This window comes from Oncorhynchus tshawytscha, linkage group LG32 (genome assembly GCF_018296145.1).
Source record: "Oncorhynchus tshawytscha isolate Ot180627B linkage group LG32, Otsh_v2.0, whole genome shotgun sequence".
NCBI lineage: Eukaryota > Metazoa > Chordata > Actinopteri > Salmoniformes > Salmonidae > Oncorhynchus > Oncorhynchus tshawytscha.
In genome coordinates, this window is record NC_056460.1 from 10,469,485 (window position 1) to 10,487,894 (window position 18,410).

Below are 18,410 nucleotides of genomic sequence, written 5' to 3' on the forward strand. Positions count from 1 at the left end.
CTGCCTGACCAAGGCCCTTCTCCCCTGATTGCTCAGTTTTGCCGGGCGGCCAGCTCTAGTTAGAGTCCTGGTGGTTCCAAACTTCTTCCATTTAAGAATGATGGAGGTCACTGTGTTTTTAGTGACCTTTAATGCTGCAGACATTTTTTGGTACCCTTCCCCAGATCTGTGCCTTGATACAATCCTGTCTCTGAGCTCTACGGACAATTCCTTTGACTTCATGGCTTGATTTTTGCTCTGACATGCACTGTCAAGACCTTGTGCCTTTCCAAATCATGGCCAATCAATTGAATTTACCACAGGTGGACTCCAATCAAGTTAAAGAAACATCTCAAGGATGATAAATGGAAACAGGATGCACCTGAGCTCTATTTTGAGTCTCGTCGCAAAGGGTCTGAAGAATACTTACGTAAATAAGGTAAATGTTTTTTATTTTTAATACATTTGCAAAAATTTCAAACAACCTTTTTACGCTTTGTCATTATGGGATATTGTGTGTAGATTGATGAGATTTTTTAAAATAAGGCTGTAATGTTACAAAATGTGGAAAGGGGATGTGGTCTGAAGACTTTCCGAATGCACTGTATATATTTTAAGTTTTGAAATACATTTTTTGTTTTGCCTCATGGGCCAACCATGGTCCTGGGCACAGGGGCTTCTGCCCTGGTAAGCCCCTGCATTAATCCAGCCCTGCTTCAAAGGACTGTTTTTCTAGGCTACCTGTGAACATTTATCCACTGGTAACATATTTCCAGCCTCCAAACAGTGGTGAATTGGAAGAAACATCTGTTACAAGAAACACCAAAAAGTATAATAACATTTAGCGTTTGTCATTAGCCTGAATTTAAGCGTCCACTGCTGTCCACGTGCGTCTCGGTGTCAGCCACTCATGACTGCCTTGGAAAAATGTCTGTGTTTTCGTCAAATCACGTCGCAATTTGGAGCGTAGGCTATTCCAGACATTTTCAAGTCCATCCGCAAATATTTCATGCCTCTGACATGTGGTAACGATAAATAATGGTGTAATATAACCTACAGTTTTCTTGACATTTTATTTGAATAGGCTCATGTTTTACAGGTAAGGCGTACCCCCACTATTTATTTTACTGGGACATCCTACCAGACCGCCTAAAACTGTTTATGAATACGGCCTCGATTTATATATCTAGGAGACCAGGTAGGTGCTTTCACTCAAGCCAGCGGCTGCACCACATGAGTCAACTCATCATTGGATTTAAGAAGTTGATTCCCACCAATCTAAGTTGGTGAGGTGATTAACTAGTAAAACAGGTGCAGTACATTTGGCACACCAGTACCAGAGTCTTCTCCTGTGTTCGATGCCTAGCGTGGACAGAGTGGTGGACTTACAGAAGTACTTGAGCGTCTCTTCTATCTGATCGTGCGTGAGTCCCAGGGCGACCTCCGGGGGCAGCAGAGGGGTGTGGAGCCAGTCGTCGTGGTCGTAGCCAAACATGCAGTCCGCCCGCAGAGTGTAGTTAGGCAGTCCCTCAGACAGCAGGCTCACTATCTCCACCTCACTGTCGCCACCTGAACAAAGTTCTGACCGTGGAAAGGGAGGGAGGGAGGTGTATGAGGGTGTGGCAGGGGAGATATGGGAGAACAAAAAGACAGCATTCATCACATTGGATTGAGCGCTCTGAAATATACAAGTCTCTGCTGCCCCCCTGAGGCACTGACTGGATTACACAGTTCCCACTCACCACATTATAATGCATTACATTAAAAACATGTAATTGAACACTGTTCCTGGATGCAGGATGATCAGGACAATCTAATGTCCCCTGCAATGCTTCTAAGAGACCCATCTCCCCACTAGCTTCTAACAAGTGCTGTCCAACATGAAAGTGAACCCATTATCCAATCCCTTATAAACCGTCTACTACATTCATTAACTGTGACCTACCTGTGAGGGTGGACACATCATGGCTTCCCCTATCCACTCTTTCCAGGAGGTCGCACTCCATTTTAAGGCCCTCATATAGGGGCAGGGTCTCTGCATCGAGGCCCCCAGACGCCTCCCCCTGCCCCCCATAAAGGGAGAGTGTCGACAGGGGGTCCAGTGGGGAATGTGGGGGCCAGAAGAAGAGATGAGGAGGAGAGGGAGAGGGAGAGGGATGAGAGTGGGACAGCTTGACTGGGGCCGGGGTGTTCAGGGTGAGGGTGGAGGACTCAGGGCTGGTCCCTGTGAGGGACTGAGGCCCCCTGGTGGATCAGGGAGAAACAGCAGGCTGATCGCACATCTGGTACCAGGGCTGGTCTGAGAGGGAGAGTGAGTGAGAAAAAAAGTGAGTGTCGCTTGGTTTCCATCCAATTTGTGACAGATTTTCATGCGAATATTCTAAAATCTGCATGAAAACATGTTCCCAGCAAAGATGTGTTTCCATCAAATTGACTTGATGCAGATGATAGGTGTGTGATGACGTAAGGCACATCAAAATACATTTTGCAGTTAAGTTCCCATGTACTGAATAAAAAATACCAGTTAAATGAGTTTCCATCGCATTTTCAACTCTATTGATGGGTTTATCACTAAACAAAATTGCGTTAAATAGCGAATGTGGCAACTCTGGTATTGGCACGTGCACTCTAGCCAACACCGCACAGGGCGCAGATACTGTATCTACGACAAAAGGGTAAGATTATTTTTATTTGTCAAACGGCAGTCAAGCATTGATGATCATGTCACCAGAATGAGACCCTTGATATTTATTGGAAAGCTCATTGCTTTTCACTTTCACCACCCTGTGAAGATCATTATACCTTGTTTAATCTGTAGCCTAATAAACTCCATGCGTAACTCCAAATTTACTTTGACATTGTGGTTATTATATCAATATTTGCATAAAAGCGATTCAAACGACATTTCTCGCATAATTAATTTTGCAGACACAAAAAGATCCCACCTTGTCTAGTTTATTTTTGGAAAGTTTACTGAAACATGTTCTGTTTCCATCAGTCTTGTCATTGTTTTTATTGTTTTTTATCCGACATGTACTTTACTCACATAAAAATGTTGGACGGAAACCTGGTTAGAAAGATTCATTCAAACCGACCAATCTTTAATTCAACATCATCATAGTATTTTACGTTTTAGTACGGAATGGCATAACATTAAATGCCGTTTTACGTTTTGAACATGGGAATGCCATCAAATACGAACGTATCAAGAAAACGCTCATCCCTTAACTGAAATGTATTTCACCAGTTTTTCCAGGTGAGATACTGAAATGATGCTCTCATATTCTATAACAGCCTGGTGAAAAGACATACAGATATAGGTCAAGTTTAAGATCATTATTTTTGTACTTCAGACACTTGAACGTCAACTTTACAAGCATCTTCATCTTTTTAAAGCCATGTACAGTGTGTCATGCATGCTCCAATTGTCTCACTAGGCATGGCCTTTCCCCAGAGTTTTTCGGGTCAGAAAGCTAGTTACCCTAGCTACACACAGATCAAGTTACAACCGGAACACAACACACCACATTTTGACATTTAAACCAACACAGTTACTAAACAAAGCTTTACGAGGCATAGTAAAAGTACTGTACATTCCAACTAGGACCGTGTGCTAAGGCTAGCTGCAACCTGTATTAGAGTAAATGCTCATTCTTTCTGTTTACGAAAGCAAAGAGAAACAGCTAGCCTTAGCACACGGTCCTAGTTGGAATGTACAGTACTTTTATTATGCCTCACCTCATTTCCTCTTTGAATTACGTCACTAGCCAGGCTATTCAGTTACAGAATGATGTCCCTCTTCATAAGGCATATCACATTCACCTACATGTCCGCCAGGAAATGCTTGCGGGCCATCGTTCTGTAACTGAATAGCCTGGCTAGTGACGTAATCCAAAGAGAAAATTAGGTGTGTGTGGGGTGGGGGTGGGGGGATTCAGGACATTCTAACAATGGGCAGCAAAGTAGCCTTAGTTTATTGATGGAACTCTAAACAATTGTCACATCCAGTTTTGTCATACTTCGGTTGTTAGTGTTTGGATACATCAGACCTCGGCATTATCAAGGCCATTGGTAAAGGACAGTGGATATCATACAACACATTAGCTATGCATTGCAGTCTGAGTCAAGGACATATTATATGAGGACCTTTGGGTTAACAAAGCACTGACCGTGCATGTGGGTAGACAAAACAAGTGACACGCGCACACACACACACACACACACACACACTCAGCTGTGCACAGCTTGCCACACACCCACTCAAGAGACAGAAGAGACAGATGAGAATGACAATCTCTCCTCCTCTCCTTCTTCCTCCCCCCTCGCCAACCCCCTTAATTAACTGAGTGTATTGCTCTGGTCACTCCTGCCACATCCATCCGTCCACTCTCGCCACGTACAGCTGTCAGAGGGAGCAGCAGGGTCGTATACATACTCTAGGTCTGGCTTTTACTGTATCCACCCCCCACCACCATGATGCATAATGTCTGGTAGTCCTGTAGCATGTCGTGCCTACTGACTAGAATGACAAGTAAGCACTTGTGTTTTCACTAGGATGCAAAATGAGGGTGTGTGGATGCAGTCCAAAGTATCATGTTATTATACAATTATAAATGTCTTACTACCATGCCTTAATGGACAAATAAAAAGATATTGAGGGGAATCAATTGGCATTTGGTAATGGCACTCAACTAACCTGCAGCACACAGTCTCACACAGAAAACAAATGGAGCGCGCACACACACACACACACACACACACACACACACACAAACAAAGACACATCATCTCTTTATCTGTCATATTTACATGCTGCCGAGGCCAAGTTGGCAGGCATTGTATTGTCGTCACATTGTGGGTCTATTATCTACCCAGCCAAGCGCAGTCTTGTAATCCCATTTAGAGGGGGTCACCAGTGGGCATGTTTATTGGCCATCTCCCCCTGTCTCTTTCTCTGTGTGGTTGTCGTTGAGCCAGGCAGAATGCCAAGGGAAAGACCCTGTTACGCTGCCCAGTGTGCCCACTGTACAACCCTGGGCTCCACCAGGCCCTCGCTCGCCAGATCAGCAAGCAAATTAACAGTCCAGAGAATCCACAGGAGCTGTGAGAAAACAATTGTCCAGTTCCCTAGACAAACACACAGTGGGGTGCGGAAGGCTGGGCCACTAAGGACAAAGCCAAAAACATCCCTGAGGATGTGTTCTGTACAGTACATCCATAAGGATATAATCAAACACGCAGGCTATTTTCTGTGTAGCCTACACAAGTTGCTCTTGAGAAATGTGGGAATGCACAGCAGTATGCTACGTGGTTTAACTCAAACAAGGAAAGTTACTTCAATCTGAATTTCAAGGATCGCAAACTACTTTCCTAATGTAAATGAGAAGTTAAAAAACGTTACCTTAATGTGTTATAGTTGCAAAGGGCACGTTCATCCAAGATGAGCAGTGCCAAAAGTAAAGGAATAATAAGTCAGGTATAAGTGTAACTCTCTAACTCTAATTGATGTCATTCTGAGGCTGACTGACCTTCCAGAGGACTCAACGTTGAACTCGTCAATGCCGGGTTGGAAGAGCCCGTCTTAGGTGCTCTTTGGCCGTTCAGAAGGGGTGTGTACGTGTGTGGAGTCACACAGGAACGAGAGAGGAAGGAAGGGCAGACGAGGGTGCTACAGAAAGAAGCGAGGGAGGGTGGGAGGGGTAGAAAACAGACAGTGAGGGTTGAGGAGGGAGGAGGGACACTTGCAGGGTACAGTACTTAGGAATGTGGGAAGGGAGGGGGTAGGAAAGAGTGGGCAAACTGAGTTGGAGAGAGAGGGCACAGGAGGGAGGAAAGGGGCCCTTGAGAGAAGGGTACTTAGGAAAAGAGGGAAGAAAGAGATGAATGGGTCACACTCAATTTAGCCTGTCACCACCAGACTGAATAACAAATCAGAATTTGCAAACCGGCTGAGAGGGAGAAGCTTGTCAAATGCAAATCTCGCCTCTAATTGGCTGAGGGCCAAGGACTCTGGACCCATGGTCGCCCGGGCAACATTTTGGTCATGTGACGAAGCCCAACTGATGCCTCTGCCAGTAGGGATTTTATTCAAATGGTAAGTACATAATTATTCAACTTCAAGGTAGAAGCTTGTACTTTATCCACAAACCAGAGAAAAGCTCTGTACTACAATTGGGCAAGATTTACAAGACCCTTTGCACTAGAGCGAACCCCCCCCAGAGGGAACAGGAAAAGCTAGGACAATCAAAGTCAAACAATATAAGACATCCACATAACAACAAGAAAGAGGGGAGTAAACCTCTAAGATCGCTTTAGTATATCTAAGCCAGATCACTCCCCACACAAGCTAATATACAATGCATCAGTGATGAAACTTGTTTTCTGAACCCGGACAGGGCTTCCATCCAACAACTTCAGCGTTCTTTCACTGAGGGTGTAACTGACCCCATAACTGGCCTCATTTACTTCAAGTGGTGCCACACTGTCCATTACTGTGGTGACCAGGGAGGGGCAGCGAGGGCACTATGGGATAATGAGATCAGATAGATGAACTAGTGCTTGAATGATACCTTCCATTTCATTATTTAACACTACCATGAGATAGCAGCCTATATGGTCTCTCCTGATAGGCTTAAATCAAGGAGCTGACCAGGCCAGCATGCACACGAGATTTAGTTATGGGTGACGAGATTAGAGCCTTTCTAATGATTGAGGTTCAGGCTAATTATAGTGGCCTCATATAGGAGTGTTGCTCCCATATGGCTGTGTCTACACTTGACAGTTAATGTAGTTTTTGTATTCTGATCATGGAATTCCGAACACCACGCGTCTACACCTACATTTAAAATGTGTCCACCATGTGCACATTGTGTCCGGATTCCCTTTTCCCGCACTATATTAAAATGCCAGTATGCATTCTGCAAACGATAGAATAGGCTAAATATGATAATAACACAACAACAACTGATGGCAGTAGCTAACTACTGTAGCTAACTATCCGGCTAACCTCTGTAGCTAGCCAGCAAGCAACGCTAAAGGGATTGCAAACGGGTTAGCATAACTCTAGCCAAACACAAAATAATTGTTCTAAATATGAACTAGCTGGATAGCATTTATGAGGCCAGAAAATATGTTCCACACACGCTAGGAATGTATTTTCTCCGACGTTATAATGAAAATGTGCATCTCGGTCCCAAAACACACATTCTCTGGAGACTCATAGCGGAGTGCTGATGACGTCACCCACCGTGTGCGCTTTTGGTAGCCTGACTGAATCCGGACTGAGGCGAAACCCACACACACACACACACAATGCATCCCTGACCACCTCCTGAAGTTATCAGACCACAATGCATCTAGACCCGTCTTTTCAATACGATCTTCGTATTCTGATAGCAGAAGTTGCATGTAAAGTGTCAAGTGTAGACACGACCATAGAGCGGGGTCCCCCAAAATAGAACAGGTAATATTAGTTCCTACTAGGTAGGCCTTCAAACTAAATTGCGGAAAGATACTGAAAACCCACCAAGAAAAGACAAGAATTAGTCAACACGCTATACTAATAAAAAGCAGGAAATGAACTCTTAAAATAGTTGATGGCCTATGATCCAGGAGGAGTAAAAGGCCTGAGTAAGTATGTAAATACTATACGCATCTCTGGAGCCAAGCAGCCAGACAACATGGGTTGAAGTCGGTGAGGAGTATGCAGACACATGTAGCTACTACAGTCTCATTTCAAACAGCTGAGCTAATGCGATGACCTTAGCCACTGTCTCATGTTCAGAGATAAGCTTGCTGTGTTGTATCAGTTGAGTATCTAGACACAGTGTTCACTCCCCAAACAATAAATAATGCCTACGAGACTTTCTGCACACACCATGGCTGAACTGCCTTCACTACAAACCTGATTCATCAAGTCACAAGGCAATTACGACTAAATGATATCTCAACTTAAAAAGGCAGACTCAGCGAAATGACGTCGCCGCCGAGTAGCGCCGCAGATGTTGAGATAAGTGAGACGCAAGACTTCGCTCTCACACAGTCACACACAGCATCTGAGCATGTGCACGGGTTCGCTTCGCGCTGTTAAAGCGTGGTGGACAGGGCACCAAAACAGCAGAGAAGTTGAGCCTCATACTTCCAACGCTCTCAGTTGTTTGCGGAAATTGGCCCACTATGCTGTTTACTTTCTGCATGTACGTCAGTCATATCGCTGAGTCCACCTTTAAAGTAAGCGGAGTTTCCTGAGTCCAGAATAAAACAAATTCAAGCTTCTCAGAGGACGAGGAAAGTGACATATGTTCCAAATTCCTCCCAATCCCCTCAAAGCCTAATATTTTCCCCAGTCAGCAGCCGCCGTGGCTGCAAGAAGCTTCCCCCTGCTATTGCGAACCGGATCAAAACCGCTGACAAAGCCATCGACCCTGGAAACAGACGGCCGTGACATATAGTCCTGTGTGGCTCAGTTGGTGGCGCGTGGCACTTGCAACGCCAGGGTTGTGGATCCGATTCCAACGGGGGACCCGTACGAACAAATCTGAAAATGTATGAGCTTACAACTGTAAGTCGCGCTGGATGAGTGCGTCTGCTAAATAACAACCATAAATAAATGAACGTCCTTGGCCCTTTGAAGACCCACTGACAGGTACCATCCCAACAGACACCACATCTATTACACCCTGTCTCCACATAGGTCCTCTAACAGACATTTAGCTCTCATTCCTATGAAGCAACCTGCGGTCACCATTAACTCAAACTGGGAGCACTGGTTGGTTAACCATTAACTTCCTCATTGTACTATTTCCCATAAAGACCAAGTCTATCAACCACCTCACTGATAAAGGTGTGGCGTCTCTTAAATGTATATTGTTTCAACTCTGGCACGGGAATAGAGGGGGAAGATCATCGATCATCATTTCGAAGATCATCGTTTGTCCATTTCCAATGTGACATTTCAGTTATTCTCGTGGCTCTGCCTTTCTAACAATACGCACTATTTGGATGCTTTGAGAATGACTCGTGTGATGTCTATATGCCATCTGTTGTTATGCCCGTTTGGCTCCTTTAGATCATATGGATGGTACAGACGAAACCAAAGTCTGGATAAAAACGTTGAAGCCTCTGGATCTACAGAGATGAAGCCACGGGTACTATTGTACCTGATCGGGCCTCGATCAGGTACAAACCAAGGCAAAATGCAAATCCACAAGCCTGTCATGAGTCATGACAAAAGGCAGGATATGAGCTGAGAGATAACTCTCCACAAAGCAAATGGAAACACTTGGTATAGAATGAGAGAAAGTCAAAACAGGAGAGTGGATGAGAGAGAGAAAGAGAGAGAGAGAGAGAAATCGTAAGAAAGCTAGAGAGAGATACTACACAGACACCAGCATCTATCTTTAAAATGACCTCTGCCCAGAAGATTTGTTACAAGCTAATGAATACAGCTATGATACAGAGGCAGGTATAGGGCATGGGAAAGTGGAGAAAGAAAGAGGGGGGGAGAAAGAGAGAGACAGAGTGAGAGGATACAGAGCCACAAAAAGAGACAGAAGGGAGGGAGAGAGACAGACAGACAGACAGACAGACAGACAGACAGACAGAACAGCACTGTATCAGGAGAACCTTTACTTGGACAGAGACCGGTTATTTTTACAACCCACTAGTCACCCAGACAACTGGAGCAGCTATATCTGGACTCCAACTACAGTATGAATAGAAAGTGGCCTTAAATACCTAAACCTAAATACCAACACACTCGCGGTCTCAGCTGATTCTCTGTGCAAACCAGAGGTCACTAGCCCTGCTCTTACAGAGCTAATGTGCTAAACGGTGTTCAGGATTTTTTTGTTCCAGCCCAGATCTAACATACCCGCTGTTGTGATCAGACCAATCTACTACTCACAAAGAACTTGATCGGTTGAATTAGTTGACTTAAGTGTTGGGCTGCAGCAAAAGCCTGCACACCCTGTAAGATGGACACAAGAGTCCGTGAGCAAAAGCTACAAGTGAGGAGAGGTTGAAGGATTGAGAGTCGAACACGGTCATCATTATGTCTGTCAAGTGGTAATTCTCATCAAACGTAATGTCATTCACAACTCGGCATTAAGAAGACAAGTAAGGACCGTTCAAGCCTAACAGAGTGGCATTCTACCTCTAATATGCTAACAGACAGAGAGTTGCTATTGTATCCATATGGTTGTATTTGAAGAGAGTACACGGATGGTTTGGGTAGTTGGGAGTCGCCAATGCACACACTATATCCTTTATCATGCACACACTGTATCCTTTATCATGCACACACTGTATCCTTTATCATGCACACACTGTATCCTTTATCATGCACACACTGTATCCTTTATCATGCACACACTATATCCTTTATCATGCACACACTATATCCTTTATCATGCACACACTGTATCCTTTATCATGCACACACTGTATCCTTTATCATGCACACACTATATCCTTTATCATGCACACACTGTATCCTTTATCATGCACACACTGTGTCCTTTATCATGCACACACTATATCCTTTATCATGCACACACTGTATCCTTTATCATGCACACACTGTATCCTTTATCATGCACACACTATATCCTTTATCATGCACACACTGTATCCTTTATCATGCACACACTGTATCCTTTATCATGCACACACTGTATCCTTTATCATGCACACACTGTATCCTTTATCATGCACACACTGTATCCTTTATCATGCACACATTTGGTCTGCGGTGGTGTGAATTGCTGAGGTTGCGACGTGGCTAAAAGAGACTTTCACACAACATGCAATTCAACTCAGGTCAACTTGCCACAAATACCTTGGACGACTGCACCGTGTTACATTCTCTCGTCCTTTTTTTTAAGCAGGAAGATGGTATTACTGATTGAAACCACTCTGCCAGCTCACAAGACAGTTATCACAGGTCAATAAATCAACCCAAAGTGGCCACACACAAATGCAAATGCATGTGTTGCGCACACACAGCACCTCATGTTCTCAAATGGCTGCCATCCACATCTGCTCTGTCTGGCCAAAAGCTCCTTCAGTTGTTTGTCCGTCATACCACGCCAGGTAAGCTATAAATCCTTTCAGACATCTGCCCTCTCACACACCAGACACATATTTCCCTACACTTCTATATATTGAATATTTTCTGTATAGGCCTTCCCAGGAAAGAGAACAGGTGACATGCACCTGTACAGTCACAACATTAGCTAATTCATGTCACTATAATAACATAGTCACAACATTAGCTAACTCGTGTCGTTATAATAACATAGTCACAACATTAGCTAACTCATGCCATTATAATAACATAGTCACAACATTAGCTAACTCATGTCACTATAATAACATAGTCACAACATTAGCTAACTCATGTCGTTATAGTAACATACTCACAACATTAGCTAACTCATGTCACTATAATAACATAGTCACAACATTAGCTAACTCATGTCGTTATAGTAACATACTCACAACATTAGCTAACTCATGTCGTTATAATAACATAGTCACAATATTAGCTAACTCATGTCACTATAATAACATAGTCACAACATTAGCTAACTCATGTCGTTATAATAACATAGTCACAACATTAGCTAACTCATGTCGTTATAATAACATAGTCACAACATTAGCTAACTCATGTCGTTATAATAACATAGTCACAACATTAGCTAACTCATGTCGTTATAATAACAAAGCCACAACATTAGCTAACTCATGTCGTTATAATAACAAAGCCACAACATTAGCTAACTCATGTCGTTATAATAACATAGTCACAACATTAGCTAACTCATGTCGTTATAATAACAAAGCCACAACATTAGCTAACTCATGTCGTTATAATAACAAAGCCACAACATTAGCTAACTCATGTCGTTATAATAACAAAGCCACAACATTAGCTAACTCATGCCGTTATAATAACATAGTCACAACATTAGGATAGATAAACCATACCATCATAATAACAAATAAACAGTTGATAAAGTACAACCACAGCATCAGTTAGTGAAATATCAAACCTTAGTATATGTTAGCCCCATCTTGCAAGTACTCTGGTTCAACAGGCCTACAGGCCTTTTGACGGGCTCTTACACAACCTAGCTAAGGCCAATAATACACACATGATGACACAATACATCAGCTGTGAAGTGAACCTCTATGATCTTCAAAATAACAGACCTCTTTACTGTGCTTCTGGTCAATGTTTGCAATGTTTTCATTCGACTGAAAGCATTCTGAAACACTCACACACACACACACACACACACTTCTCCAGTTTGCATTCAATTTGTTTAGTCTGCCCCGAATGTATTGACATTACAATGTTGCAGGGAGGGGAGAAGAACAAACACAGAAGTCCTCCCTGCCGGCTCTCTCAGGGATAACGAACGCAAACCGAGTCAGAGGCTAACTACAGCAGCAATAGACACAGAGACGGCATGCTGATAATGCTGATGACATTAGGTTATTAGCTTTATTGACTAACTGAGTATAACACTTACTGTTGTAAATGACAGTTACTTACCGTGCTGCTAGGAGTATCCTTGCATTGATTGGACGCAGGTGCAGTTGCTAGGACAGTCTCTCCTTGAGAGTGAGTGAGCCCGAGTCAAAAACCAATGGCCTCTACAGCTGCTGCTTCTCCTGTCAGCTACCTTTAGCCCTCATCCAGTGTGGTGTCCTGGCTGAGAGGGAGAGAGAGAGAGAGAGGGGGGGAGCGAGGGAAGGCGGGAGGAGGTGGGGTTATAATGGAGAGAGAGGTGGGGGAGGGACAGCGAGAGAGGGTGTGTGTGACAAAGAGATTGTGTGTGTGAGAGAGAGAGAGAGAGAGAATGAGAGAGAGAGAGAGAATGAGAGAGAGAGAAAGAGAGAGAGAGGAAGACAGTCTGTGAGTCAGCACTTGTACACGCTGTCGTATTGCAGCTGCAGGCAAGGAATTCCCTCGCCCCTCTCTCTCTGTCATACTATCTGGCTCAGTCTGGTGCTCTGGTCAGAGCCATTCATTTGCGTCAGTCAAATCAGACATCTCACTTTCTGCTTTACACACAGCCGTACACCTGCCAAATCAAATGCCTTACTCAGGCACTAGTTTATTACGCTACAGTTCAACATTTATTACCTACAGCTATTATAATGAATGTGTTTTTCTAAAAAGTAGAAGATAACTGATTAACAATCAATAATGCTCAAATCGGGTCATAATCAAACCAGTGACGTGCAACCAACAGTCAGCAGATAAACTTAGCTCCTGTTGTTTGGTCCCAAAATGCTCTCTAAATCCGGCTTCTAGCTTTTAGAAACAATTATCCATTGTAGTTTGACAATTAAACTAACCGGAAAACTAGGACACTTCGGCTACATGCTGATGGCATATGGTAGGCCAACATCAGACTATGCTCAATAAAAGGAAGGCACTGAATATGAAATGCATGAATGCATCATAGATCTGTGAACACAGAGGCTTCATTATTTGGCACAGACTCTAAACCAGTTGTCTGGTCATGAACTGTTAGGCTATTTATGGAAAAGTATCACAACTTAGAAAAGCCATGTTCTAAGTTACAGCTCTGAGTAATAAAGGCTGCCATATAAGGGCATTTCTATTCAGTTATCAAAAATTGTGGTGAGAGCACCACCTCCTGTTGTGTCCCCGAGCTAATACAACAGGATGCAGCCAGCCTAGGCTACAGTGACAATGACGTTCAAAGAGTGAGGTGACTGGATCTGACATACAGTGACTTTCTTGATTGTATCTGTATCGAGGTGCTATAGTATATTGCAAACACCCATCAATATGTAGGGTTGGTATAGTCAGTGTCAAGGGTGGTGTTGGATGGTTCCAAGGACCAACATCAGTTGTTTAACAATATCAAAATGCAGTAGATGATAGAATAGGGTCATATACACCTATTTTGATAAAAACATGACCACATTTACTGGTAGGGAAGCACCACTACAGGACACATGGACTGTACCCATCAAATTGTAGCCCACTATAGTTACACCGGCAGGGGATTTTCAGAGACCAACGTTACTGTTTGTTTGAAACATTGTTGCAAAAATGGTGTCGCAAACAGTAACAATGTGGCAAACAGAAACATGACAAGTCCTGTTTATAGACTATCCTAGTCAATATTTATCTGCCCTCTGCCTATATCCCGTTGTGATTTTGTCGTCCACTATGAATCAATTACATGTGAACTAAAAAATAATGTAATGTTTGGGGTAAAAAGGAAACGTTAATTATCGACTTGAATTGTCGGCAACCGGATGGGTGCGATTCATTTGTCAATTAGGCCTAAACAAAGATGAGATACTGTTGTCGTGATACGATCCGATCTGCCTCAGCCAATTTTCCAGTTGACCAGCTAACGTTACATCTCTCTTCGTCTTTTCTGCTGATAATTCATTCACTATGCTGCAACTGAAAAATGGTGACAGTCGTGTACAATGAGTTCATTTGTCCTACGTCATTGAGGTAAATAAAGTGTTTCTTTTGAGAACATTGGCAAAGAGCACAGCCGTTTTGCATTTCCACGGACAACAAAAGGGGCAGGGATCCTACCATTTGATCCCACCCTATGTGAACCTATGGAAACATCGCTTCATCAAGTTGGTCACCCTTTCCTTTGTTTAGAAGAAGATAAATACCGAAATACAACTATCAACAGAGATGAGATAAACGTTAACAAGTTTATAGAGACTTACGCATTTGCTTTTATCCAAGTTCTTCAAGGTCGTTTGTCGGCAAAACTTGACAGGAACTTTTCCTCCGGACTTCGATCTGTCAAAGCGCTGGGTCAGTCTGTATTTGGTCATCTTGGAAGCGAAGCATTATGGCACATGTAGTTTCACGTGTAACCTCCTTGCTTAGCTAGAATACTTTGAACCAGTGGCCCCCAGGAACAGTAACAGACATGATGAACACCACAACAATTCCGCATTCATGCGCAAATTTGACAAATATTTAGTGAAATTCTATGTATTACAAATGTCAATGTGTTCAGAATGTGTCCCAAATGTAAATATATGATGTACACACAGACCATGTGGTTTGATTTCAACAGACAAAAACATATTATAGAAAAGCAACCCAGTTGAGGACAGTGTCACACCACCTAAAAAGTGCCCCTGCAGTTTGCAGCCCAGCCATGTTCAAATTAGAGGCAGTCCAAACCAGCGGTCACATGACAAGTATTTTAGTCATGTCCTGCTGCTCCATGGATCATTTTGGTGATACTATATCTGACATATCAGGCGTTCATCTAGTGGTTAAAGGAGACAGTCAACCTGAATGCTGCAGATTACAAGCATGGAAATTATGAATAAGCTTGACCTACTTCCTATATGACATGTTGATGCTGTTTATTGACTTTCTTAGATATTATTTATGGTTATATTCATACTTATTTTTAAAAGATAAGATTGGAAGGATTTAATCATATTCAAGGGTACAAATGGGTACAGATATATATTGTGAGAAAATTGTAAAAGACCCATTTGCTGTGCAATTGTACCACTCCTCCCAAAACAGCAGGAACACTTATGGGCTTGATGTTTCTCCCATTCTAAAGATGGGCTTCATCTCTCTCCTACTCTATATCTAGATTCTCCCACACTCCTTAAGATGCCTACACTGAGTTGGAGCAACAAATTATAGACTATTTTAACCCCCAGATTTTTCTCACAATTTTCTCACAATATATATCTGTACCCATTTGTACCCTTGAATATGATTAAATCCTTCCAATCTTATCTTTTAAAAATAAGTATGAATATAACCATAAATAATATCTAAGAAAGTCAATCCATCTGACCCTAAACAAAACACACACACACACACACGCACGCACACCAGTGGGGAGGACGCTGAGGGGAGGGACGCCTTATAATGGCTGGAATGGAGTCAATGGATTGGTATGAACCACATGGAAACCACGTGTTTGTTGTGTTTGATACCATTCCATCGACTCCATTCCAGCCATTATTATGAGTCGTCCTCCTCTCAGCAGCCTCCACTGACACACACACGGCGGCGCTGATATATGGAGTAAAGCAGTATTTGAATGTGCAGTGCTTTGATGCGTAGGCTACTGTCTACCTCTTGTGGCTAAAGTCATGTACAGAAATGTACAGTAAAAACACAAAGCAATGCATTGACTATTATTGATACACATGGGAAACTTACCATTAGCTACAGTGAAAAACCCAGCAGCATTTGTCACGCCCTGGTCGAAGTATTATTGTGTTTGTCTTTATTTATTTGGTCAGGCCGGGGTGTGACATGGGTTTATTGTGGTGTGTTTTGTCTTGGGGTTTTGTTAGGTATTGCGTGTGTGGATTAGTGGGGGTATCTAGCAAAGTCTATGGCTGTCTGGAGTGGTTCTCAATCAGAGGCAGGTGTTTATCGTTGTCTCTGATTGGGAACCATATTTAGGCAGCCATATTCTTTGAGTGTTTTGTGGGTGATTGTTCCGGTCTTTGTGTTTGCACCAGATAGGGCTGTTTCGGTTTTCACATTTCATTGTTTTGTAGTTTCTTCATGTATAGTTTTTTCCTTCATTAAAATATCATGAATCATCATCACACTGCATTTTGGTCCGATCCTTGTTCCACCTCTTCGTCAGAGGAGGAGATAGAAGAGAACCGTTACAGCGTTGCCGTTCTTGACACAAACCAGTGCACCTGGCACCTACTAATACCCCGTTCAAAGGCACTTAGATTTTTTTTGTCTTGCCCATTTACCCTCTGAATGGCAAACATACATAATCCATGTCTCAATTGTCTCAAGGCTTAAAAATAACCTTCTTTAACCTGTCTCCTCCCCTTCATCTACACTGATTGAAGTTGATTTAACAAGTGACATCAATAAGTGATCATAGCTTTCACCTGGATAGTCTATGTTAGGGGAAGAGCTGGTGTCCTTAATGTTTTGTACACTCAGTATATATATATATATATATATATATATATATATATATTGTTGTGCAAATGGAATAGACAACAGGTGGAAATTATAGGCAATTAGCAAGACACCCCCAATAAAGGAGTGGTTCTGCAGGTGGTGACTACAGACCACTTCTCAGTTCCTATGCTTCCTGGCTGATGTTTTGGTCACTTTTGAATGCTGGCGGTGCTTTCACTCTAGTGGTAGCATGAGATGGAGTCTACAACCCACACAAGTGGCTCAGGTAGTGCAGCTTATCCAGGATGACACATCAATGTGAGCAGTGGCAAGAGGGTTTGCTGTGTCTGTCAGCGTAGTGTCCAGAGCATGGAGGCACTACCAGGAGACAGGCCAGTACATCAGGAGACGTGGAGGAGGACGTAGGAGGGCAACAACCCAGCAGCAGGACCGCTACCTCCGCCTTTGTGCAAGGAGGAGCAGGAGGAGCACTGCCAGAGCCCTGCAAAATGACCTCCAGCAGGCCACAAATGTGCATGTGTCTGCTCAAACGGTCAGAAACAGACTCCATGAGGGTGGTATGAGGGCCCGACGTCCACAGGTGGGGGTTGTGCTTACAGCCCAACACCGTGCAGGACGTTTGGCATTTGCCAGAGAACACCAAGATTGGCAAATTCTCCACTGGCGCCCTGTGCTCTTCACAGATGAAAGCAGGTTCACACTGAGCACATGTGACAGACGTGACAGTCTGGAGACGCCATGGAGAACGTTCTGCTGCCTGCAACATCCTCCAGCATGACCGGTTTGGCGGTGGGTCAGTCATGGTGTGGGGTGGCATTTCTTTGGGGGGGCCGCACAGCCCTCCATGTGCTCGCCAGTGGTAGCCTGACTGCCATTTGGTACCGGTATCCTCAGACCCCTTGTGAGACCATATGCTGGTGCGGTTGGCCCTGGGTTCCTCCTAATGCAAGACAATGCTAGACCTCATGTGGCTGGAGTGTGTCAGCACTGCAAGAGGAAGGCATTGATGCTATGGACTGGCCCGCCCGTTCCCCAGACTTGAATCCAATTGAACACATCTGGGACATCATGTCTCGCTCCATCCACCAACGCCACGTTGCACCACAGACTGTCCAGGAGTTGGCGAATGCTTTAGTCCAGGTCTGGGAGGAGATCCCTCAGGAGACCATCCGCCACCTCATCAGGAGCATGCCCAGGCATTGTAGGGAGGTCATACAGGCACATGGAGGCCACACACACTACTGAGTCTCATTTTGACTTGTTTTAAGGACATTACATCAAAGTTGGATCAGCCTGTAGTGTGGTTTTCCACTTTAATTTTGAGTGCGACTCCAAATCCAGACCTCCATGGGTAGATAAATTTGATTTCCATTGATCATTTTTGTGTGATTTTGTTGTAAGCACATTCAACTATGTAAAGAAAAAAGTATTTAATAAAAATATTTCATTCATTCAGATCTAGGATGAG

General features: G+C 43.5%; 1 protein-coding gene across 7 annotated transcripts in view; it reads right to left on the bottom strand.

The window, feature by feature from the left end:
* The window catches only part of LOC112245739 (trafficking kinesin-binding protein 1), a 39,855-nt gene extending 24,973 nt beyond the window's left edge, over positions 1-14,882 (bottom strand). For 3 of the 7 annotated variants that reach the window (XM_042310744.1, XM_042310746.1, XM_042310745.1), the window contains exons 1-4: positions 14,725-14,882; positions 12,542-12,701; positions 1,925-2,278; positions 1,369-1,560 (exon numbers count right to left, since the gene is read on the bottom strand). In XM_042310744.1, coding sequence (XP_042166678.1) covers positions 1,369-1,560; positions 1,925-1,985 — 253 coding nt within the window. In that variant the 5' untranslated portion in view covers positions 1,986-2,278; positions 12,542-12,701; positions 14,725-14,882. Of the gene's footprint in view, positions 1-1,368; positions 1,561-1,924; positions 2,279-3,717; positions 3,790-5,507; positions 5,606-12,541; positions 12,702-14,724 lie in introns of those variants that run through there. The other 4 variants (XM_042310742.1, XM_042310747.1, XM_042310743.1 and 1 more) reach the window with 3 other exon arrangements.
* Between the last annotated feature and the right edge of the window lie 3,528 nt (positions 14,883-18,410).